The sequence below is a fragment of the Oryx dammah genome, unplaced genomic scaffold (assembly GCF_014754425.2).
Source record: "Oryx dammah isolate SB20612 unplaced genomic scaffold, SCBI_Odam_1.1 HiC_scaffold_1, whole genome shotgun sequence".
In the NCBI taxonomy this organism is placed as follows: domain Eukaryota; kingdom Metazoa; phylum Chordata; class Mammalia; order Artiodactyla; family Bovidae; genus Oryx; species Oryx dammah.
Genome location: NW_024070185.1, coordinates 23,105,384 through 23,132,042, shown reverse-complemented (window position 1 = coordinate 23,132,042; position 26,659 = coordinate 23,105,384). Strand labels below are relative to the sequence as shown.

The 26,659-nt window shown below is 40.1% G+C and overlaps 1 protein-coding gene across 1 annotated transcript in view; it reads left to right on the top strand.

Moving 5' to 3' along the window:
- The first annotated feature begins 241 nt into the window (after positions 1 to 241).
- Positions 242 to 26,659, top strand: part of FOCAD (focadhesin) — a 294,818-nt gene continuing 268,400 nt past the window's right edge. Inside the window, exons 1-2 of the mRNA XM_040238382.1 lie at positions 242 to 297; positions 26,196 to 26,280. Coding sequence (XP_040094316.1) covers positions 26,224 to 26,280 — 57 coding nt within the window. The 5' untranslated portion in view covers positions 242 to 297; positions 26,196 to 26,223. The remainder of the gene's footprint in view (positions 298 to 26,195; positions 26,281 to 26,659) is intronic.

Genomic DNA, 26,659 nt, shown 5'->3' with positions numbered 1-26,659 from the left:
CCCACTGCGGCGCAGTCCCACAGCCAGCACTTGCGCGCACCACCCTTCCAGCTCAGGGACTGCTGCTGAGCGCTTGGCCGCCCACGCCGCCTTCCAGCCGCAGTGCGCGGCCTTGGCTTTGAACGCGCGTGCGCCTAAGCAGGGGCGGGCGGGTCGAAGTTGGAGAAGGCGGGGCAAGCCCTTGAGGTCTGCAGGCCATTGGCTGTCTCCCCATAGTCACCGCCCCCAGGCGTTCGAGACGGCGGGGCGGGCCACGTCAGGCAGCCGGCGTGGGGCTGAGCTTGTGGCAGAAGGGAGGTAAGCTTTGCGGGTGTTAGGCAGCGGGCTGCGGGCCTCTGCCTCCTGCACAGAGGTCGCCCGATGGCACTCGCCTATGGCCTGACTCAGCTTGCTGGGAGGGAGGCTGAGGCCCTGTGGGCCTGGAGCTTTAGTGGGAGATGGGGTAATAGAGCATGTGGTGGCAGGGCCGCGTCGTGGTTTGGGTGGCCGGGAAGGGGACAGGTCTTGTCGATTGCCCTCGTCCTGTCCTGCTGGGGTTCTGAATTCCCGAAGGAGTAGGCCTTCGTCGTTAGAGAGCTCCCGGATGCCTGGGTGGGGCCGGCTCTGGTGACTGCGGTGGGGCTCAGCGGGATCCTGATTTGGAAACAGGTCGGCGCGGTCCTTGCATACCTTCCTGCATCAGGTTGCAGTCATCCCACTTTTCCCTAGTCTCAAGGCAGCACAGGGGACTCTAGCCCTCCCCTCCTTGTCCTGGAGTGACTGTCTCCTCCTAATTCCCGGTGACTCACTCAGATCCTGTCTACTTTAATGCAAGGGCTTGTGGGTGAGCAGGGCCTGTTTTCAGATCTCCTGGCTCTGTCCTCACTTGCAGGAATTACTTGAAGAAGTAGTATGTTTCTGTATCTCTGTATATATATCACATACACGTATGAACGTATGTTTCGAAATGTCAGCAACAGCTATGCAGAGATTTACAGAGACTTGCCCGTTGTGTTGCCCCTTACTCTCTATCAGTTTTAGTTTCAGCATGATATCTTTAATTTAGTTTCTGAATTTGAAGCTTCTGAAATCAATGAAGTCATGCTATCAAGTATCATTGCAATCAGTCATTCACCTGTTCAGCACTTTTTCAGTGGGTTAGGGTGGTCAGGGTCTTATGCCATAAAGTAAAACAGTCATTTCCTGTCTTTTTCTTCCAGTTTATCAGCCAGTTTTATCGTCTAGATTTGATGATTCAATTTTAGGTTCTAGATTTAGGCACAGAAGCTTATGATCCTGTATCATAAGCTATATAGCTCTTCTGGGACCTCATTCAGTTTTCCTTACTTTTACCTCCTGTAAGCCTCAGACCGTTATAGCTCTGAGGCATAGTCCTGCTAAGTATCACTAAAGACCTAGGTCTCAGGCACCTATTTGAAAAGTGAGGGGATGGGGTTAGAAATATTTAGTAATGTTGAGATATTCAAGGACAGGATGGGCAGATTGCACGTTTACTGAACTGTGTTAATATTTGAGAAGTGACCATTTACAAAACCCTGGATATATTTTAAAATCATATGTTTTACTCTTCCTGAATCTGTCCAATTGACTTTTTGACTAGCAAGCAAGTGCATGTTTACAATTTTGATTCACATATAATTCCTGCACTCAAAGCACTATGACTCATCTAAATTTTAAAATGTAATCATCAGGAGATTTTAAATGTTACATTTAAAAGTATGATATAAAAACATTGGATAAGAATGCAATTTTCAAAGAATTTTTACTTGCTTTAGTAGCTTAGTGGTAACTAAAACTGCCTTGGTTATTTGCTTACTTGGTTAATATTTGGTAGTTATCATCACCTGGTTAATGTCTTTCAATATCCTGTCTATGTTAACATTTATTTTATCCACCTAAAATTTATTGGATTTTAATTGATTGCTGCTTTACAGTTGAGAATTAATAACCAAAAGGTAAGCACATCATCAGTTTGAGAGTAAAGATGCTCATAGAGATGTAACAAATAGTTTTTGGTTTGTTGATTTATTGATGGTACTTACTAAGTAATCCATCTGGTCTTCCTGCAGGTGTAAAATTTCTAGAATAGTTTTTTTGAGACATAATATTCATAGCCTTGGAGAAGGACACGGCAGCCCACTCCAGTGTTCTTGCCTGGAGAATCCCATGGACAAACGAGGCTGGCGGGCTATGGTCCATAGTGTCACAAAGAGTTGGACAGGGACTAAAGTGACTTAACACACACATTCATAGCCTTGTGATACTTTTTGACTGTTATTCACAAACCATTAAGTGAATTAAATTAAACCCCTATATCACTACTAGGGGTTGGGAAAATTTAAAAAAACAGAACTTTAAAAAAATTTCCTAGTTCTAGAAATGGAGCAGATCAAGATGGGAAGACTGGGGAGAAATGCAGGAGCTGAGGAAAAAAATCCAAGTGGAGTCTTCTGGTTTAAAATTTGGGGAGACTCAGGGATTCAGATTATATATTAAAATATCTGTGTGAAGGAAAAAAAATTAAAATTTGGGGAGAAAAACAGTGAAAAAATGAAATTATATTTGGAAGAAATGTAAGGAAATAGTAGTGTCAGGATTATTTTTGGATCTGTGGCAAAACCTGGTCTTAATATTTCTTGGTTTATAACAATGAGCTCAGTTATCTCAAAAAAGAAACCTAGGGTGATAATTTAAACTTTGATCAAATTGGCAATAGATATTTCTTTAGGAAATGTGAAATCTGTAAGTATTATATTTCTTAAAAATCTAAAGATGAATAATATAAAATATGGTATAGTTTTATAAGTATAATGTAAATCTTAGATTCACAATTAGTGATAAATTGGATGGAAGTTGTGTGTACTGTTTCCACAGGATAGGATACAAATTTGCTAAGCTAATAGAACAAGGGATACTTGTCACTTTTTTCCCATTTCAATTATTTGAAACAGAGTTTTCAAGCAATGCAGAAGACCTCATCCACTTTTCAAACAATAGATTGAATATTGTTTTTATAAGTTGGGTCTCCCAAGTACTTCTGGCCTCATAATTTTTTTAACCTATTCTAAGCCACATTGGAAGTAATAATACTGCATTTAGGATTTAAAATTTTTGTTAATTTATATTGGATTCCATTCAGCCTGAGTTACTTTAGTTTTATATATTTTGAAAATATTTCAAAAGCTGTGACATTAAATACTGTAACATTTTCCATTGTTCATGAAGGGAAAATATTTCTTAAGACCCAAGGAAGCTGAGAATTCAAATTGCATAGATAGTTTGTTATTATTTATTTTAAAATCCATAATTTCACTTACTGTGAACCAGTGTTTCATTCAACCTTCTAAACTGAAGAATTCAGTTCTTTCCAGCGTATTAGAGTATATCCTCTAATCTTTGGGGTCAGATAAGTAACTGCTAATTTGGCTGGTAAGTGTGTTCCACAAATGTTGTAATTGTGAATGTTGAGCTATAGTTCTGTCAGAAGGTTTTCTGGTTGGTTGGATCCGTGGATGCAGAACTGTAGCTAGGGAGGACCCACTGCAGAGTCATGTGTGAGTTTTTCACTGCAAGGAGGGTCAGCACCCCTAACCCCCCGGCTGTTCAAGAGTCAGCTGCACTTTTCATCACATGTGACAACTCTCATTTTATTGGAATGCCTGGAAGGTTATGTTGAGCATTTTTAGGTTGACTCTAGTCTGGGAGGTATGAAAAATGCCTTGATACTAATGACAGTTGCCATGGGTGTGAGAGGTGGGCGTACCTGCATTTACCTCTGATTTCCCTCCAGTTATTTTGGGACTGAGAGTCTTGGGGAATAAGGTTGTGTGTCTAAGGAGAACTCTGCACCCCTGCATGAAGGTTCCTTTCTCCTACTCCAAGATTTGGCTCCAGCATCTCTCTCCTGCAAGATCACATTTTCCTTCATTATTGGATTGTTCCCTTCAGTGTCTAAATATGCTGTTCCTTCTCCTACCTTAAAATAATTACTCTTTCTTGACCCCATTTCCTCCTTATGCCACCACACTGTTTTCCTTTATGGCAAGACTTACACTCATGTGTCCAATTACTTCCCCCCATTCTTTATTAAACTCACTTTCATCTGAGTTTCTCCCTCAGTTCAGTTCAATCAGTCGTGTCCGACTCTTTGTGACCCCATGGACTGCAGCACGCCAGGCCTCCCTATCACCAACTCCTGGAGTTTACTCAAACTCATGTCCATTGAGTCGGTGATGCCATCCAACCATCTCGTCCTCTGTCGTTCCCTTCTCCTCCTGCCTTCAATCTTTCCCAGCATCAGGGTCTTTTCAAATGAGTGAATACTACTATAAAAAAAAATTGCTTTCCTCAGTCACTAATGACTTTTATTGTGCTATGTCCAAAGGTCTGTTTTTAATTCACATCTTTTACATGACTGATCATCATTTCGCCCCCAACTTTATTGACATATGATTGACACATAACATTGTGTAAGTTTAAGGTACAGCAGGTTGATTTGATACATTTAGAAACTGTAAAATGATTTGTACCATAGCATGAGCCACCCCCTGTATCCTGTCACATAGTTACCATTTCCTGTCACTTAGTCCCATAGTTGATCACTTTCTGCTTCTTGAAACATTCTCTTCCTTTATTATCAAAGATGCTACAATTCCTGGTTTTCCTCCTGCCCCTCTGTGCCTTTTCAACTCCTTTATTGGTTCTTTCTTATTGCCCTCACCTCTCAAATAGGAGAGCTCCTCGGCTCAGTCCTCACAGTCCTTTAACCATATTATTGTCTTTTTTTTCATTTGTTTTCTTTTGAAAAATATGCCCTGTCCCCCATTCAGTCTTTACATACTAATAATACCCTATTAGGCTTCTCCCCATGGCCTAGCAGTAAAGAATCCACCTGCAATGCAGGAGATGCTGAAGACTCAGGTTTGATCCCTGGGTTGGGTAGATCCCCTGGAGGAGGGCATGGTAACCCATTCCAGTATTCTTGCCTGGAGAATCCTATGGACAGAGGAGCCTGGTGGGCTACAGTTCATAGGGTCGGACATGACTGAAGTGACTGAGCATGCATGCTCACATGCAATAACTATTAATTCCCAATTTATATATGTATATGTGTGTGTGTATACATATATATATATATGTATATATATGATTCTTTTAAAATGATTTACATAGATGGGATTTTACAAATTGACACTTGATATTTTTAAAATTCTATTTTTGAATGTTCTGGGTCTGTGTGCAGGCTTTCTCTAGTTGCAGCGAGTAGGGGCTACTCTGTAATTGCAGTGTGCAGGCTTTTCATTGCAGTGGCTCCTTGTGTTGCGGAGCACAGGCTCCAGGCATATGGGCTTCAGTGGTTGTGGTCTTCGGGCTTAATTGCTACACAGAATGTGGAATCTTCCCAGACTAGGGATCGAACCTGTGTCTCCTGCATTGGCAGGTGGATTTTTAACCATCAGACCACAGGGAAGTTCTGTACACCTCTTCTTTGGAACTCTAGACCCCGTGTATCTAGATGCCTACTTAGCATTTCTACTTGGATGACTAAATAGAAATCTCAAATACAGCTCCTGATTTTCTTCTTACACCTACATCACCTGTGGTCTTCCTCATCTCAGATCATGGAAATTTTATCTTTTCCATTACTTGGGCCAGAAACTTGGATGTCAGCTCTGATTCTTCTCTTTCTCACAATCTACTTGTAAACTACTAGGAAAGCCTATTGTCTGTCCCTTCAAAATATGGCTAGAATCTGAGTACTTTTCACCATCCACTGCTCCCACCCTAGTCTAAGCATCCATTGTGTATATTCTTGATGTTGTGATAGTCTCTGTATCAGTTACTTATTACTACTCACTGTCAGAATTTGGTGGCTTAAAGCAACAATCTTTTATTAGTTTATGATTCTGGGGTTGGCAATTTGGATTAGGCTTGGGGTGGCCAGGTGTGGGGGGAGCTCTTTTTGCTGGTGGGTTCACTCAAGTAGCAAATGGCAACCGTAGGTTTGGAGGCATCAGCTGGAATGGCTTATCTCTGCTACATCTGGTCCAGTAACCTGTCCCATGTTTGGTCTAATAGAGCCAAGAGAGCAAGAGGAAGCTACATGGCCTTCTGAGAGGTAGACTAAGAATTCCCACTTTACTTCTCCCACTGTTGCTCAAAGTGGTCACAAAGACAGCCCAAAGCCAAGGGGATGGAGAAGTCGCCTACTTAGGAGCAACAGAGTCACTTTGTAAAGAAATGCGCATACCAAGTTGGGAAGAATCTGGAGCCATTTTTTTGTGATCTACCATAGCTTTCTAAGGGCTTCCCCGGTGGCTCAGTGGTCAAGAATCTACTGGCAGTGTAGGAGACACAGGAGACGTGGGTTTGATACGTGTGTCAGGAAGATCCCCTGGAGGAGGGCATGGCAAGCCACTCCAGTATTCTTGCCCGGAGGATGCCGTGGACAGAGAAGCCTGGCAGACTACAGTCCATGGGGTCATAAAGTTGGGTTTCCAACTTTGTCCACTTCAGTTGGACATGATTGAAGTGACAGCATGATAGCCTTCTAACTAGTCTGTTTTCCCTTGATCTCCTACCATATTGTCACAACAACTTTGACAGTGGTGCTTTCACAAATCAATTGAATATTCACAGAGTGACTTCATATCTTTAAAGGTTTTTTTTTTTTAAATAAATAAATACTTTGGACTTTTCTTCACGTTTCTGTTTACAGTATCACTTCACAACCAGTTGACCCCTTTTTCCCTCCCTGAATCCTAAATTTGTTCCTGTTCACAGTGCCTGTGGAATGTATGGAACATTTAACAGAATGCTTGGAAGGAGATATGAAATGGAATGGATGATGAAGGCTGGGGGAACAGGATAGTAAGGATTATCTACCCACCCACCTACTAATTTACCTGTTTCCCCTCCTTCCGTTCTCTCTCTTTTCAGTTTATGAGATTTTAAGCTGTGTAGAACAGTTAGGGTGGCCACTGAGTCCTTATGGAGCTTGGAAAGTGGGGCAAGTGCTGACAGCAGCGTTGGAATTGGGTGTGAATCAAATGCAAATTCAGTCTAAGGCTGTGCTGTGTGCTTAGTCGCTCAGTCGTGTCCAACTCTTTGTGACCCTACAGACTGTAGCCTGCCAGGCTCCTCTGTCTATGGAGATTCTCCGGGCAAGAATCCTGAAGTGGGTTGCCATTCCCTTCTCCAGGGGATCTTCCCAACCCAGGGATCCAACCCAGGTTTCTTGCATTGCAGGCGAATTCTTTACCTTCTGAGCCACCACGGAAGCTAGAACTAAGCATACAAAATTGAACATTAATTGTATTATAGTGAAGATTGGCTTCAAATAAAGTTGAGAAAAAGATGAAGCTTGTATTCTCTTCACTCTACACCCTTTTGTCCTGTAGCCTCTCCTTCCAGACATTTGTTGTTCAGTTGCTAAGTCGTGTCCAACTCTTTGCGACCCCATGGACTGCAGCACATCAGTGCTGTCTCTGTCCATCACCAACTCCCAGAGCTTGCTCAGACTCATGTCCATTAAGTCGGTGATGCCATCACACCACTTCATCCTCTGTTGCCCCCTTCTCTTTTTGCACTCCATGGATTGAGGATACTTGTGCATTGTTGCCCTGTTTCAAAAAGGAATGGAATGTCCCAGGCAGTCCAATGGTTGGGGCTCCATGCTTCCGATGCAGGGGGCATGGATTTGATCCCAGGTAGGGGAACTAGATCTTAGATGCCATGTGGCCAAAAATGAACAAATGACTCTTCCAGTCTTCAGCATCTCACTGTGTGACTGCGTCTTTCTTCCACTTGTCTGAACCAGAAATCTTGGAGTCATCTTTCACTGTTCTTACATTCCACATCCAATCCCTTAGCAAATTCTGTCAAAATAAGTGTGAAGTCTGACCTCTTCTTACCGTCTCCACTGCTCTTCTTTTTGTCCATGGCAATATGGTTTCTTTCCTGGATTATTGCCATAACCTCCTAACTGGTCTCCCTTTTTTATCCTTGCTCACTTATGGTCTGTTCTCTAGAGGAGTCAGATGACCTTTTAAAGATGACAGTCAAGTGTGCCATCTCCCTGCCCCAAAGCCTCTAGGGCTATCTATCCCACTCAGAAACATCCAGAGCCCACAGTATCTGTAGGGGCTTCTGTCATCTGGCTCCTGCTCCACTCTGTCATTTCTCACTTCCCAGCTTGCACATTTGCATCAACCATACTGGTGTCCTTGGTCTTCCCTGAATTTGCCACACATGCTTCCATCTCCCCACTCCAGTGCTCTTGCCTGGAAAATCCCATGGGTGGAGGAGCCTGGTAGGCACAGTCCATGGGGTCGCGAAGAGTCGGACATGACTGAGCGACTTCACTTTCACTTTTCACTTTCATGCACTGGAGAAGGAAATGGCATCCCACTCCAGTGTTCTTGCCTGGAGAATCCCAGGGACGGAGGAGCCTGGTGGGCTGCCGTCTATGGGGTCGCACAGAGTTGGACACCACTGAAGCGACTTAGCAGCAGCAGCAGCAGCAGAAGCAGCAGCAGCAGCTGCTTCCGTCTCAGGGTTGTTGCCCGTAGCATTCCTTTTGTCTGGAATGCTCATTGTTTCCTCTAGGTCTTTTTCCAAATGTCACTATGTCAGAAAGACATTTCTTGATTCTTTGGCAGATGCCAAAACATGTAAAGACCTCCTGAAAATGTATCTATTGATGACAACAATTTTTATAGGTATTATATGCTATCTGCATTTTGGGAAAATTAAAGGAAAAATCAAACTCTTTGTACTGTAATTTAAGAAATTAAAAATAGCTATCCTTTATAAAGTTTCAGTTATGCTAGATAAATAAGTTTTGAAGATCTGCTGTACAGCCTGATGCCAGTTGTTAAAGTACAATATTGTGTACCCCAAAAAATGAAAAAGAAAAGGACACAAGGGAGCTTTGGAAGGTGTTGCTTATGTCTGCTACCTTGATTGTGGTGATGGATCACAGGTGTTTGCACATGTCCGGAGTCATCAAATTGCACACGTTAAATATGTGATTTCTTTGTATATCCATTATACTTCAGTAAATCTATTAAAAAATACCTGACAACAGAGGCCGACATCCTTGATTAAAACGAGATTGGAGGAAGTTGAACACACTGGAGGAACACTTAATTTTTTTCAGGGACCAGATGGATTAATCTCCTGGCAAATGGTTTAGAATCAAAGGTAATTCCGTTAGCTTAGTTGTTTGGAACACTGCAGGACCATTATAGCATCTAATAACTCCAAGGTGTGACTTTCTCATTAAATAGCTCTTAATAAGTGGTGTAATTGGATCAAGTGAGGCTTTTTATCTTGGTGTGTGCTGTGGTGAAACTGCCTCTTTAGACAGTGATAAAAGACCATGGTTCCAAGTGAATAAGTAAGATTACTACTTTTTTTTAAAATTGAGACTAAAAATATTGATTTTTTATTTGAAGAGAAGTGATAATTTGTATTAATGTACAAAACTAATGTATGCCCATTGTAGGAGGGGAAAGTTAAATGTAGCAAATATCAGAAGAGGAATAGTATGTAATCAGTCATCAACTTGTTAACTAGAAATGAACTTAACATTTTTGCATATTCACTTTTTTCCCTTAGTCTTGTCTTTATATCTTTAGTTTAAACTTGGTTGTGTTCATGAATGTGTATAAAGGTTTCTCTCAGTTTTTTTTACTCTGCCATAAGCCTATCTATATATTATTAAAACTCTTTGTAACTATTTCACATTACTAATCAATACTTTATCTACATATTCCTTAGCTTACCTTTTAGAGCAATCAATGAATGACTTTGCACAAAAGAGGCTGGCTTTACAATGGGAATTTGCTGTACGTCTCAGGAAACTCAAACAGGGGCTCTGTATCAACATAGAGGGTGGGCTGGGGAGGGAGATAGGAGGGAAGTTCAAAAGGGAGTGGACATATGTATACCTATGGCTGATTCATGTTGAGGTTTGACGGAAAACAACAAAATTCTGTAAAGCAATTATCCTTCACTTAAAAAATAAATAAAAAGATGCCAATTTAAAGCCTTTTGGAGTCTTATACTTTTGAATTGGGAGGTGGCTAGAATTTGAAGCACATGTGGCACACTTTGGGGTATTGCCAAGAAGTGCCAAACGTTAAGGCCAAATGCTCAGTGAGTACCCTCACAGCCCTTTCATAGACTGGCTTTAGTTGTTGACCTGCCCCAGACTTTCAGCTTTACTGTGCTAAGTTCCCTATGGAATTGAGACTAGTGGGCTAGGGAGTGGGGAGAGGCTTGTGGTCCTGGGAACCATGCTGATCCTGCCTTACTTCTGTGGCTTTGCTCCCCAGCTGATCTGGCCTTTGAGGACCCATGGATATCAGTTTGGAGGTAAGACAGGTTGGGAGCACTTTCATAAATAGGGTTTGCATTTGGACTGAGAGGCAGAAGTAGATTTTGAAGTTGAAATGAAGCTCTGAGCATTGGTTTTATTGTGAGTTGCCAATTCACTGTCGTTTTTCTAGTCAGTTGTTTACTTCTAACACAGTGTTGAGAAGTTCCATTGAACCCTGTACATGTGAAAATTGTATGTATTGGTATTAAACTTTGTGAAGTTAAAAATTATTCTCATGAGGAGCTAATGTTCCTTCTCTTCCCCCCTTCTCCATTTCCTCTTCATCCTTCTTTCTTTACATAAAGTTCTTGACTTTATCTGAAAGACATTCTACACACTATACTGTGCCAACTGGATATTAGCATTACTTTGCTGAATCCTCTTCTGATTCTCGAATATACTGCTTGATGTCTCTTACTAATGTGGAAGGATTTACTAATGATCATCTGCCCAGGATGTTTGTGAAGGTTAACTAATATCGGATTATTAAGAACCCCACAAGTAAAACAGCCATGAATACTGCTAGCTGTGTAATGGAAAATTGGTAAATGTTACTTCATTGGGTAATTATGTATTTAAAATGCCTTTTACCCCAGTGGGAAATACACAGAGGTGATGCCATGGGCTTTTAAAGGGTTGTAATACATAGGAGATTAAGAATATAGCTATGATAAATAATAGCTGTCAGCTGAAGCATTCATGTAAAACTTATGATGTATTCAAGTAACAAAGAGCCATTTCCCATCACTATTAGATTTAGCTGGGAACAGTAAAGAACCAGTCTTATGTTGACAAGTGTTCTTTGACCTTTTATTTGATTTTTATAAAAAAAAATGTACCAAAATAAATAACAGCATGATAAAATCTCACTAATTTGGATTCTGCTGATTTGGGATTTGAGCTTGGCTGAAGTTCATCTTTATCCTATCTATATAAAAATTATTTGCTCAGCTTAAAAAAGCTGGTAAAAAGGAGTCCATCTTAAAAAGAACTACTTATTTTCAAACTCTAAATGTGTTGATAACTGGATCTGGTTACTGTATTAATTTGAAAATAAAGTTGTTTACAATTTTTCTTTTTACTTTTCAGTTTAGTTCAGTTCAGTCACTCAGTCGTGTCTGACTCTTTGCAACCCCATGGACTGCAGCACATGAGGCTTCCTTCTTTTAAATTTATTTTGGTCTGTTTCATGAAGCTTCATGGGTGAGAAAGATGTGGATATAGATTCTTCACTTTCTGTTTTGGAAAGTTGATCTGAAAACAAACAGTAGATTTCTGATTTTAACATATTTTTGAGTCTATTGTGTATTAGGTGCTATACTAAAGACAATAACTCAAAAACGTTTATTAACTGCTTCCTACCTGCTAGACTTGGCAGGCAGTGAACAGGGCTCAGCTGTTTCTCCCAAGAAACTTGGAAGTGCAGGAGAAGAATGCAGCAGGCTTGGTCAGTGAGGAGTCCTTCCTGCTCGAGACTCTGCTACGCTCGTGTCTGAGCAGGGGCCGCTGCTACACAGATGGAGCTAGCCCCTTCAGAACTAGACGATATCCACATCTTGAGGGTTGGTGACAGTCCTCTCGGAGTGGAAAGGGTCATGAGAAATGGGCCTGGCTCTAGCATGGCCCCTGTACACCGTGTCGTTGTGCTCTCCTTGCATCAAGTGCACTGCCAGTTGGAGGTCAAGCTCTGTTTTCTGAGGCAGCTGCAGGAACTGAGAACATATCAGTGCCTTCCTCTTGATCTTCCTGGTTCTGAACATCACTTCCAGAACATTCCACTGTTATTTCAAGCTCCTGTCTGTTTTTACACGTGAACACATCCACGTGGAAGTTGCCTTGCTTTGTTGAGCTGCGTCTTGAACTGTCACCTGATGGAGCTGCCTGCCAGACAAGCATTCATTTGCAGCAGTGTAGCCATCTGTGTTTGGGTGGTAGTGTTTGAGTAACCATTTGGGCAAATAATTGCTGTCATCTATTGCAGTGAATATTTACTGATTAAAAAGATGGAAAATGTCAATGTGAAAGCGTTGCTATCAATGACAAGAAGGCTAGACTTACTAAAGATTGATACCAGTTGCTATGACCAAAGTGGCAATCTTTAGCTTTTGTTAGATGCTCATTGAACTTGGAATGAATGGTCAATGATAAAATATAAGTATAAAATCTCAGCACATACAAATATGTGGTAGATAGATGTGTTGCTGGTAATGGTACCAGAGGATAAAGGTTAAGTTTAGATTGATAATATTTGTGTTTTGTGCATGGCATGGAGCACCCCTTTCATATGTAACTTTCATGCATCAGACTTTATATGTTTTTAGGGTTGCAATATACACTAAGATACAGAGCTATTTGTGGATGCTGATGAGCTGCTTTGGGAACCTGATCTAACACTATGTCCAAACTTAGGTTGTTCTTTTTAAGATTTGCTTGATTCCTTGGGAAGTAGCAAGATATAATAGAAAAAAAAAAAAAAAAGAAACAAGGTATTGGATTTAGACTAAGATTCATAATAGCGAACATTTAGAAAGTGTTGGTTATGTGCCTGGTTCTGAGTGAATTGCTTTAATGGATTATTTTAACTTTTTAAAAACTCTGTGTCAACTCTACTTTATAGAGGAGAGGTTACGAATGTAAACTTTGCCTCAGATTCATAGGCTGCACAGTTCATATCCATGCTCTGCTTCTTACTTAATTAAGCAATTAATTTTGACCTCTCTTTGCCTTGCATGGTTTTTCATATGAAAATGAGGATAATAATAGTAGTCATGTCGTGGGGTTGTTTTGAATATTGGGTGAGAGAACACACGTAAAGAGCTTCAACTATGCCTGCCTGGCACGTGTTAAAATTCTCAATAAATCCTGGCTATTAAGATCAGTGTATAACCTCAGGCAAGTTACTTCCTCTCTGAGCTCTCATTATCTCATATAGGAAATGGAGTTAATAATACCTAACTCAGAGTCATTGTGACGATCCAGTGGGATTAGTTACTTAGTGTTTGGTGGATGTGTGGCACATAGGAGCGTTTCATCCAACATGGTGTTCCAAATCCCATGTCCTGCTTTGTGTTTGTTCAGTGGATCTGTATTGAGCAGATAACTTGTTATATGCTGGGGTATCATGGTCAAAAAGAGACCAGGTCCCTGCCCTCAAGAGTTTGCATTTTACTGGTGGGGGAGGGAAGAGTTTGCATTTTACTGGTGGGGGAGAAGGAGAGAGAGGCCGCAGAAATAAGATATGATGATCCTTGGAGATTGTGATCAAAGCAATGAAGGATATGGTAGTGGGTTCTTGGGGGTAGGGAGTGGGGAACCACTTGGGGCTGGGTGGGTAGTGGAATCTCAAGAGAAGATGTGAAAGGTGAGAGGAGTCAGCTGTTTGAACAGCAAGGGCATGAACACTTGATGAGGCACCTAAGGGTTCTAGACCTGCACATGGAAAGAACTTAGGGGGTCCACAGAGCAAACTGGAGGTTATTGTGGCTGAAGCCCCTTGGTTGAGGGAGAGTTGTGAGACCAGATTATGTAGGACCTTTTGGCCATGGTTTGGAGTTTGAATTTTATTACAAAGTGCAGTGAGAAGCTGTTGACAGGCTTTCAGCAGGTGAGTTAGAAGTCAACTATATTTTGAATGGAATCTCAAGCATTTCCTAACCTGAGGGCTGGTGTCTTATTTCTCCTGCTTTTGACTTACATATAAGATCCCACCCTAGTCTTTGATTAGAGATGCCTAACTTATCCCTAAACTTAAATTTTTCTCCATCCTTTACCTCCCTTGACTGTCCCACATTGTATCAAGGGAGGGAGGAAACACAGTTTTAGAATACATACCTACTGTGTCAGCATCCTCTTGGCTTTCAGGCTCACTTCTTGTTCTTTGCATCATCTTGTGAGGCAGGTGTCCTCAGATTTAATCAATGAGGAAGCAGGCTCCAGGTAGTAAGTGGTTAACCTAATTTTTAAAAACCCTAGTGGTGGAGTCAGGTTTTGCATCCAGTCTGTTTTTCCCACTTCCCAACTCCTAACTCCATGCATTTTTCTCTCTGTGTCATGTTACTCTTCATGGAGACAGAGGTATGTAAGACTAAGTGTAATCAAATTAACGATGTTTTCTCTTCTTCACTATGGATTGTCTTAGGGTTTGCAAAAGAATATATGACATTGCTTCACAGTGCCCCATTCATCTTATTCACTGGAAATTTTCAAAGTGGTTCTTCTAACAGTGTGGTGATGATGTTGTTTTTGTGATTGTGTCTATTCAAGTCTGGAATATAGAGGTGTTCTCCAGCTTGGGCTACACCGAGTTAGTTAACAGCAGGGAGATTTACTATCTTCCTGTAAAACTCCTTGGCTCATTTGATCTTCAACTTTCTTTAGTACCAAGGGTGCAAGTTAAAATAATTCTATTCCATTTTACATGAATTTGATAATTTGCTTTTCATGAAAAATAAATGAGTGTGGCCAGTTTGTAGCAATCAAGAAAAATGTTTCCATTTAACTCATCATCAGTCTACATAATTCTTTTCTAGAGTGAGAGTTCTTATTTTGGTATAAAATTTCCCAGGAGTCTAAAATAGGAAGATAATAATGGTTATATTTTCTTTGAAGATGAAGGAAGATTTTTAAATGGTCTAAAGTTAATTGAATCTAGTTAAATTATATTGACTCCTTTTCAATATTACTCTTTCCATAGGACATTGGTAAATGGCTAACAAAGCAATCTTTTATCATTTCTAAAATTTTCCTAATTTAGTACTGTTCATTTAATGACATCTATTAATGATAGATTTCTACGCTTGTAATGATGTAGGTTTTAGAAAGTCACATCCTCTGTTTCTAAAGAATATATAAGTATTTGAATAAAAGTTTTCATAATTTTGGAACTTTATTCAAATTACAAAAAGACATATTCTTGAGAAAAAATTAGAAAATAGGAATAAGCAAAATTAAAAAGCACTGTGATTTATATTTTCCAAGTTTTTCTATGTACATACGTAACCAGGCTACCTGGATTTGAATTTCAGCTTATTGTATGACCTTGGGAAAGTTATCTGTCTTCTGTGCTTCAGTGTCTTCCTCTGTACAATGAGGGCCTATTTCATAGGGTTATTTTGAGGATTAAATGAGGTAATAAATGTGAAGTGCTGAGAATATTGTCTGGTCCCTAGTGAGAGCCATACACATGGGTTTTTTTAAAAAAGCTTATTCAGAAAATTTCAAACATATATAAACATAGAATAGTATTATGAATTCTAATGTACCCATTTAGTATCAGCATTTAGGTATTCTTGTTTTACTTATGATTTCCTCCTTTTTTTTTCCCCTGGAGGGACATTGGTATACTTCAGTTTGTGCCAAATTAGTATTTGCTAAGAAGTAAATTATTGTAAAGACCAGTGTGCAAAATTTGAGTAATTTTATTAGAGGAAGAATACAAATCGAATATGTATAAAATACATTCTTTGGTGTTTGATTAAATTTTAGTTAACTGGTGTTTGAAGTAATGTGATGAATTTGGAGATTTTACTTATGAAGATTAGACATTTATTGGTCAGTAAGGTCTTTAAAATGGGCATCAATTTTATAATAAACAGTAAAGGCTATTTTGTATCAACATAAAATATTTATTTAAAAGTATAGTGAACAATTTGAGTAATTATTCTTTTGATGAAGCAAAATTATTTAACAATTGTAATATTAGAGAAAATAATCATCATAAGGGACGTAATTTGAAGACTTCTTTGAAGACTTAGATTGGATACTGTAAAAAATTCTAGATTTAAATCAGTCTTTCAATTTTAAAAATTATTAATACTGTTTTTTAATCTATGTTTCATTATGTATTTGTCATATATATGCACATAAAAGACACTTTAGAAAAAATAATCCAAGAATAATTGAAGAAAATGTAACAAATCAGACATTATTCAAGTCAGTGGTTTTGTTTCCTACTTTCATGCTTGATTCTCCTGGACAGTAATCAGTTCTAACTTGGAATTTCCTGCCTTTGATCTTATTTTAGACTCTCATTTCAAAATCTATGAGTAAGTAACATGTGATGGGACTGAGAAGAAACTAAATTGTAAAGGCAGGAATGTGATTGCAATTTCATGTATTTTAGTAAATTGCAGACGGTGAGATCATCAGAACCCATAGTCACCTAACTTTGCTCAGCACTTGAATTACAGATCTTAAAATTCCTGGGACTTGATGCAGGAATGTGGAGTGTGCTGGCTGTGCCTCATGTTACCGATAGTCCAGGGAAACACTGGGTTGGAAGTCATGAAACCTTTCTTCTTACATGAACTGCTAGGATGAGTACCTTTTTACTAAGTTGCTGTAACATTGTTTCTCTAGTGACAGAAGGCAGATGCTCCCAGGTCCACTGTATTAGGGGTCCTCAACCACTGGGCCATGGGCCAATTCCAGTCTGTGGCCTGTTAGGAACTGGGCCATACAGCAGGAGTTGAGTGATGGTTTAGCTGGTGGCTCAGAGGTTAAAGCATCTGCCTGCAATGCGGGAGACCCAGGTTCGATCCCTGGGTCGGGAAGATCCCCTGGAGAAGGAAATGGCAACCCACTGCAGTACTCTTGCCTGGAGAATCCCATGGAGGGAGGAGCCTGGTAGGCTACAGTCCACGGGGTCCCAAAGAGTGGGACACGACTGAGCAACTTCACTCACTCACTTTAGCAGCAAAGTTTCATCTGTATTTACAGCTGCTCCCCATTGCTCACTGCCCCCTGTCAGATCAGTGGTGGCATTAAATTTTCATAGGAGCACAAAGCTTACTGTGAACTGTGCATGTGAGGGATCTAGGTTGCTTGCTCCTTATGAGAATCATCCCCAAACCATCCTCTCCCCCTGACCCCACCATCCGTGGAAAAATTGTCTTCTCAGGGGCCTAAAAGGTTGGAGAGCGCTGCACCATATTATTAAGGAAGTGCTAGCTACTGCAAAAAAATGATCCCCAAGTGCAACGGTTCAAACAAAGTCGAAACTTTATTTTTCCCTCATGTAGTGATTGGAATTCCAGGTTTGCAGTTCAACTCCAGGCTGTCTTTTATGGTTCTTCCCATCTTGTTTCCCCACCTGTGTGCTTGTGGCATTCTTCACACACCCGACAATCGAGTGTTGCTAACACCCGGGTTCTGTTGGGAAGAGAGTGGAGGAGGCAGGCTGCAGTCTGGAATTAGCACAGCATGCCTGCTCAGACTCCGCCAAGGGAGAACCGGACCACACACAGTCCCACGTAGCCGTACTTGAAGCTACAGAAGGTAATGTAGCTGGTCCGGGTACAGTCTTATTAATACACAAGAAAGGGCACAGATAAGGATTGTTAGCATCTCTGCCACATCCATGCCATTCCTTCTTTCTCTGTTCGACCAAGTGGTTCTTCCATACCAGTTGGTTGACCTCTGCCTTGGTTTGGTTTTAAAATTAGTGGTGAAAATAAGAGTGTTTCCCACTTTCAGCTTAATTTAATGATGATTTGGTGAACATAATGATTAAAAAAGCACTATTTTCTTATGCTTGCTCTTTAAAAAAAATTATTTCCAGTTGAGAGATAAGTACAATATTGTGTTGATTTCTGCCATACATCAACATGGATCAGCCATAGGTATACATCTGTCCCCTCCCTCTTGAGCCTTCCTCCCACCTCCACCCCATCCCCACCCCCCTGCCCCGCCCACCCAGGTTGTCACAGAGCTCTGTGACACTGGCTGTTTAGTATTAAAAACTTTGCAATTTCCCCATGACATTTCCGTTTTTATGAATCATATCATTAGGAGGGCTTCAGTTGTCCTATGGAGAAGGCAATGGCAACCCACTCCAGTACTCTTGCCTGGAGGATCCCATGGGCGGCGGAGCCTGGTAGGCTACAGTCCATGGGGTCGCTAAGAGTCAGAGATGACTGAGCGACTTCACTTTCACTTTTCATTTTCATGCATTGGAGAAGGCAATGGCAACCCACTCCAGTGTTCTTGCCTGGAGAATCCCAGGGATAGAGGAACCTGGTGGGCTGCCGTCTATGGGGTCGCACAGAGTCGGACACGACTGATGCGACTTAGCAGCAGCAGCAGCAGTTGTCCTATTAATTTGAGAGTGCAGGAGCTGGCTGGATTTTGAAGCTTTGGAAGCAAGAGCTGTGGTTAAACTTGAGTTTCTAGCAGGTTTCAGGATGTAATAAAGAGTGAGGACACAGATTCCAGCTGCCGGATCCTGGAGATGCTGTGGGACCCTTAGGGACAAGAAGAGGTAGGTGAGAAGCAAAGCATGCAGGAGAACAAGGTATAAACACTGGACAGTAAAGCCAAGTGGATGGTTTAATTTTTTTTTTTCTTTAAGGGGCAGAGTGAAGCAATTAGGAGAGTCTGGAATATGCCCCTGAGTCATAATCTTAATAATTTATGAGATCAGGTTAGATTTATTGATGGTGCCCATCAGCTTTCTATAAGCCATTTAAAAAGTAATACATTGTCAAAATATGTGTTTAAAATCCTCAGGTTGGTTCTGTAGCTTAAAGTGTGAAAGGAAGAAGCTAAGTTAGTGGATAACTAATAATTGAAATAGCTTGATAAAGAAAAAAAGGCCTAGATTTTGTATCTCTGAAATAGGATCCCATTAATGTGAATGCAATTTGCTTTTTCTCAATCTGCTGATGACTTTGTTTCTATAGACCAGTTTCCAGAAGGTACTGTCTGTAGCCCTGACTACCACCTACGTTACTACTCTGAATCTTTCCTATATAGAAATTTGATAGTCAAGAGTGTTCAAAGTCATGGACTTCCCTGGTGATTCAGTGATTAAGACTCTTTGCTTCTCGGGAAACTAAGATCCCACATGCAGCACGGCATGGCCCCTCCCCCCCCAAAAAAAATTCAATATCAAGAGTTTCTCTGTGACTATTGGATAGTGCCCCCTGCAAACTACCTTGCATAGTCCTTCTGCTGGGCTCCCATAGCTATTGTAGATATAAATACAGTTGACCCTTAAACAACACGGGTCCACTTGTAAACAGATTTTTTTCAGTAAATGCGTTACTGCAGTACTACATGATCCAAGGTAGGTTGAATTGGTGGATGAGGAACCACTGCTTTAAAGGACAGATTATCATGTTGTATAGATTTTCAGTTGTGCAGGGGTTGGCATCCCTAACCCCTGCATTGTTCAAGGGTCGACTATGGATATATTTTTCTCATGTTTTTCAGATTGTACCTTTTATTTGAAGTTTGACACGAAATACTTTTGTGTGGTGTATGGTTTTGTGTTTTGTATGCTAGAGAAACTATTGAGAAAGGTGAAAACCTAATGTGTTTTATCTATTTGCTGCCGCTTTATTACTGCTAGAGTGCAACTGATGTATTGTTTTGAAAGTGTTCTTACATGGCTAAAATACTCTGGCAGATAATTCAATAATTGGTTAAGTCAAACAAATGCTTTGATTCACCTGGAACTTAAAGCCCTCATTAAAAATTCTCTTTCTGATTTAGATTCAGGCAGACAAAAAAAGCACAATGACAGGCTGGAGATAAATCTTTTCAAATCAAACGTTGTTTTTTGTCACACATGGTTTATGGAGCAAAATGTGACTAGTTCCCTCTGGTAAAGAATGTCATGGTAAGAAGTAATATATAATTGTTTTCTTTAATGTATAAAATGCCCAAGGGACATTGAGATTAAAAATAAAGTAGGACACAGGCTACACTGCCAGTGCTAAAGCAAACATTTGTACTCTTTCTTGAAATTCCCTGAGAGAATATGATGTTTTGATACCTTGAAAGGCCAAGTGGTTGTGATTAACCTTGAAATAAAAATCTCTAGCAGATGAAAGACACTTGCAATTTGTAGCCCAAGGATAGCAAATCAAGGATGGTATCAAATCTATATTGCAGCTTGGGTAGTGGCTTTGAAACTGCCTTCCGGCCATTTGTTGGGAAAGATAAAGTTACTGTAGATTAAAAAAAAAACAAACTTACTTTTTCTCTAAACCATTGTACCAAAAATTGGGACTGTCTTTTGTAAGCTTAGGTATTTGTCATGGATACTTAAGACAATTTTAATAAGGGCAGTACTCTTTTCACTCCATTGGCCCACTTCCTCCTGGAGACAAAAATCCTCTTTCTGGATGGTTCAGCATCTTCACTGCCATGATGGTATTAGCCTAACCAGCTGTTGGTCTGGTCCCTAGAGCATTTTGGAATTCTATCATTCAGGTCTGGATCAGAGAGTAGAATCCCACATTTCCTTCAGTTTAGCTCTGTCAGTCTTGACATTCGGGTAAGTATATTCTATGATAAGCTAATAACCTCTGCTTCTCTCGACATCCTAGAGTTGGCTTTCTTGAGTTAGATTAGATCATCAGAAAGCTCTGTTGAGCTTTGACTCCATTAGCTGAGGGGTTGTTTTTTTTTTTTCTTCCTGAGTTACATATTATGATACAACCTTGAGTTTCGTTTTTTGTTTAAAAAAGAGGTAACAAAATCCTGTTTTGCTTATGTTATTGAGATTATTGTTTATTATATCACCCTGTATCCCATGGTGGTGCTGGTGGTGGTGGTTTAGTCGCTAAGCCATGTCCGAATATTGTGACCCCACGGACTGCCACCTGCCAGGCTCCTCTGTCCATGGGATTCTCTGGACAAGAATACTGGAATGGATTGCCATTTCTCTCTCCAGGGGATCTTCTTGACCCAGGGATTGAATCCGGGTCTCCTGCATTGCAGGCAGATTCTTTACCAACTGAGCTACGAGGGAAGTCCCAATAGAAAGCCTAATGTGAGAAATTTCCTTCAGAGTTTAGGGGCATGAAAATTGTTTTCTATGATAGAACTTTTCCATTTTTAGATAATAAGACATGTTCACTTTATCTTATGTGTGTATTATCTGTGCTTGGATGCACAGGGACAAATTTGAATGTCAATTTGGCAATTTTTATCAATAAATTTTACAAATTCATTAAATAAATAGTATGTAAATCAAGAGTCAGTAACTACAGCCTACCCGCCTCCTGTTTTTGTAAATAAAGTTTTATTGGAACACAACCCTGGTCATTTGTTTATGTATTGTCTGTAGCTGCTTTTCCTGCTACAGTGGCAAATCTGAGTTGTTGCTATTTGCCTTTACAGAAAAATATGAACAATCCTAATGTAACTAATCACATGGTAGTATGGGTCAGGCCAAATGCAATAGCACTGAAGAAATATAAAGTAAGGTGTATGCTCTTAAGATGTGGCTCCTTGAGAAAGGTTAAACACAGAAGACGTGGCATAAAAGGAATTTCACCTATAATTGTAGGAAATATCAGTTCAGTTCAGTTCAGTTGCTCAGTTGTGTCTGACTCTTTGTGACCCAGTGGACTGCAGCATGCCAGGCCTCCCTGTCCATCATCAATGCCTGGAGTTTACTCAAACCCATGTCCATTGAGTCGGTGATGCCATCCAACCATCTCATCCTCTGTCGTCCCCTTCTCCTCCTGCCCTCAATCTTCCCCAGTGTCAGGGTCTTTTCAAATCAGTCAGCTCTTTGCATTAGGTGGCCAAAGTATTGGAGTTTTGGCTTCAACATCAGTCCTTCCAGTGAATATTCAGGACTGATTTCCTTTAGGATTGACTGATTGGATCTTTTTGCTGTCCAAGGAACTCTCAAGAGTCTTTCTCCAACACCACAGTTCAACATCATCAGTTCTTTGGCTCTCAGCTTTCTTTGTAGTTCAATTCTCACATCCATACATGACTACTGGAAAAACCATAGCTTTGACTAGACGGACCTTTGTTGGCAAAGTAATGTCTCTGCTTTTTAATATGCTGTCTAGGTTGGTCATAACTTTTCTTCCAAGGAGTAAGCATCTTTTAATTTAATGGCTGCAGTCACCATCTGCAGTGATCATATAGAGGAGGACATTTTATGTGGAAGAGAACAGCGTAAATAAAATCCCTTAGGGACTTCCCTGTTCCCTGACAGTCCAGTGGTTAAGACTTTTTGCTTCCACTGCAGAGGGCATGGGTTCCATCACTGGTTGGGGAACTGAGATTCCAGCATGAGGGGTGGTGGGGTAGGCAGGAACCCCTTAGGAATGAAGCGATTTTTGAGCACATGGGTCTATTCTGAAAATGGTTTTAGGCAGCTTAAAATTAGACAATTTCCCTCATAGCTCAGTCGGTAAAGAATCTGCCTGCAATGCAGGAGACCCGAGTTCAATTCCTGGGTCAGGAAGATCCTCTGGAGAAGGAAATGGCAGCCCACTCCAGTATTCTCACCTGGAGAATCCCATGGACAAAGGAGCCTGGCAGGCTACAATCCATGGGCTTGCAAGAATCAGACACGACTTAGCAACTAAACCACCAGAATTAGACAACAGTGAAAATAAAGTTGAATGTGTGGGATTGTTGTTGGAGACAACTTAAAAGCTGGAAATAAGTATTTGTATTTAATCTGCCAGGCTATTAAAAACCTGCTATGTATTCTTTACAGGGAATTGATATGATGGGAATAGCATTTTAGGACAGTTAGTCTGACAGTGTATATGGGGTAGAGAACCCCAAGTTTAACCAGCTACTGAAGGAAGTCTCACATGAGCATTGAAGATGATGAGTAGAGAAATGGAGGCATAAACTCTGAGATGCTGGAAGGAATGAAGCTGACTTTGTGACTGACTGGACTTTGAGAATGTTGGTGAAGAAAATTGTGAGAGGAGAACTGGGAAAAGATGCACTGAAACGGGAACAGTTTTTATGAGAAAATATGTGTTTTAACATCTCCAATCTGGTGCTTTAGAGCCTTGTGAGAGATAGTAGGGAAGTGTTTGGAGATAGGGAGTAGATGAAGACACCGGGAGAGTTTTCATGAAAGAAGAACAAGACAAGAGGCTGGGGAGTACCTGCAGGAAGGAGGGTGGCAGACGAGAAGCAGAGTGGAGAGAGGAATAGGAGGAACCAGTAGAGCAGTGTTTCCCAAGGTGTATCCCAGGGAAGGTTGGCTGTGTAGACTGTTAACAGCTAGTTTCAGAAAAAAGGGGGCCATGACCAGATAAGTTTGGTAAACTCTGGATTAAGCAAAGTTTATCAAATTTCTTGCCTTAGGACCTCTCAGATTCTTCAGCAGTACACACCATTATTTGTATCACCAACTAATATCTGTCTCTTCAATTATAGATTCATGTATCCAACTTTCTCCCTGACGTCTCCACTTGGATATCCATTAGGCATCTAAACCTTACTTGTGCAAAATGGAATTCCTAGTCTTCCCTCAAATAACTCATTTCCCTATCTCAGTTGATGGCAATTCTATCTTTTCCTTTTAGTAAAGAATGCATGGTAATTAATATATTCATGGTTTTGTTTCATGTGTAAAATGCCCAAAGGGATTGAAATTAAGAATGAAGCTGCTCAGATCAGAAACACTGGCGTCATCGTTGACCCTTTCCTTCTCCTATACTCTCATCCAGTCCGTTAGTAACCACATTGACTCTACCTTTGAAGATACCCAGATTCTGACCACATCTCACCTCAAGTGATTCTATTAAAATCTTACCACTTTTTTTTTTTTTCCCCTGTAGTGGTTAACCATTTCACTCTGGATAAATACATCAGTCCTTCCAGTGGCTTACAAGGCCCTCTATAGTCTAGCTTCTCATTGGCTCTCATTTGCCATTTCCTTCCTCCTTTGCTCTGTTCCTAACTCATCCTTTTGCTCTTTCTGGGATGTATCTTAAGCAGATCATTAGTTTAGAGCTTTCGAATTCACTGTTTCCTGTGCCTGTGATACTGTTTCCCTAGATTATCTGTGTGGCTAACTCCCAAATGGCACCCTCTAATGTGACCACCATATTTAAATAGAAAGTGTATCCACCCCCCATTTTTCATCTCCTCCCCTTTGTTCTATTCGCTTTACTTAAAAAAATTTTTTTTCTTCTTGTTTTATTGAGATACAGCTGACGTTTAGCACTCTAATGCATAATGATTTGACATATACATCATCAAATGATTACCACAATAAGCTTAGTGAACATCCACTATTTCATATTGATAGAAAATGAAAGAAGTAGAAAAGAAATTTTTTTCCTTTTGATGAGAACTCTTAAGATTTACTCCTTTAACAACTTTTATATGTAACATTCAGCACTGTATTGTACATTACATCGCTGGTACCTATTTATCTTATAACTAGAAGTTTGTAGGTTTTGACTGCCTTCATTCACTTCCGCCTCCCCCCTCTCTCCTGTCTCTGGTACCAGCTGCAAAATAAACCAGTCACAGGTATGAATTGTATAGTGTGGGAAATTTGTCAATAATTATGTAATAACTTTGTATTAGTGATGGTAAATAGATGTACCATAGCGATCATTTTGAAACGCTTAGAAATATCGAATCATTATGTGTGTAACAGGAACTAACATAGCATTGTAGGTCAGTTTTACTTCACAAACAAACTCATAGAGAAAGAGATCAGATTTATTTTTTCCCATTGTATCACCTTCTAACATATTTCATGTTTTATTTGGCTTTTTATTTACTTTTTGAATTTTCAAAATGGCAATATATGTCCCTACAAAATTCTTTTTTCCTCTCGAAGAGGTCTCTATCTTGGCTTTCCCCAAGACACACTTTGGGAAATTCTGTTATGATGTCTTGTAGAACAACAGAGAAGAACATTTCAAGAAAGGTGAGATTAATACAACTGGGAAGTTGAAATTTTGACCTGTTTAAAAGCTAATGAGTGGATTAGATAAGGGACATGGTTTGCAGTCAGAACATGTTGTTTCAGTGCTGTGAAATGGCCAGTTCAAGGGGGTTAAGTTGGACCCATATGTTGAGGAAGAAAAGTAGCATAAATTATTCAGGGAGTTTGGGTTTAGAAGAAAAGGAAGACAATAGTGAGAAAAAGCTGCAGGTTCAACACAAAATGCCTTCATTTTTAAGATCAGGAGAGCTTGGTTTTGTTGCCTGTTATTTTTATAAGGTAACATAGATTACAGTACTAATGTAAGCATTTTTTTAAAGTTATACTGTAATAAATAGGTGGCCTACAGCATCCTGCTTGTTAGAGTGGGGTGTAATTCAGTGGGTTCAGTGCTGTGTGGTGACTGGATCAAGTGGGGTCCTTGGGAAACCGCCTTATGAGTTCTCTGCCTCCACTTTACTACTCTGTCCTCTATGGTTTTGTTGTGATTTCTTGTGCTTGAGAACCCAGTAGGCATGAGAGGCATGACGTAAATATTAAAAGTTGGTGCTGATTGCTTGCTGTTCCTCTTTTCGAAGACAAAGGGTCTGTTTGGCTGTGTGAATTTCTAGGTCATTTCTACACTTGCTGAAGAAAACCCAACCCATGCTTCCTTCACACTTGCCACAAACGGGTAGATTCATGCTTCAGTGGAAGCTTGTACCAAAGTGAGGCACAGCTTAAACAATGTTGTGAAAGTTTGGTTCTTTCTTCCTCAGGAGTTTTGATCCACAGAAGGATGAATTTCTATTTCAAATGTGTGATTGAACTTTTAAAATTCTGCGATTTAGACCTGAACTTTTGGATTTTTGTTTGTTTGTTTTGTTTCTGTGGAGTGAATTCATCTGTTTTGGGATTTGCTCTCATGGGAAAACTAAGGACTGTTGGGCGTTTTTAGTTTACTGTGCCATCAGTCATGCCATTTGAGGGCTGAAGTGGTTAACAGTGAAGGGTGTGCCAAGGGATTGTTCTCCAGGGCTCTGTGCTTTATTGCCACTGTTGAGTTTGTACAGAATTACTTTCATGTTATTTGACAAATAGTTATTTGAACTCCTTTTCCAGAGTAACAGATATCTTTTGTTTTGGTTACAGAATCTGCCTATATGTAAGAGAAGTAAAAATGTCGGATGACATAAGGAAAAGGTTTGAATTTCCAAATTCTCTTATCCAGTCACAGGTAATTTTACTTATGTGTTCATTTATTTATCTATTTATGCTTCATGGTAACACATTAACATTTTTGGTGGATTGTTAATTGAAATTTATATTTTTAACATTAAATATTTTTATTCATCTGTGTACAGGAGTATATATTAATAACTAACTTTTATATCAGTTAATTTGAAAATTTATATTAGACATAGGAAAGTAAATAGTGAAACTGACCAATCTGTGCTTTTATTTATGTCATACTTTTCTTCTTAGAGATAAAAAACTTTGATTAACCTCTGAATATATATTTTTTGGTCTGTAGTTAATCATTGGGAACAGAAGTAAATGGTTATACATCTTCAGAATGTCAGATATTCCTATTTTAAAAGGTATATTCTACTCTT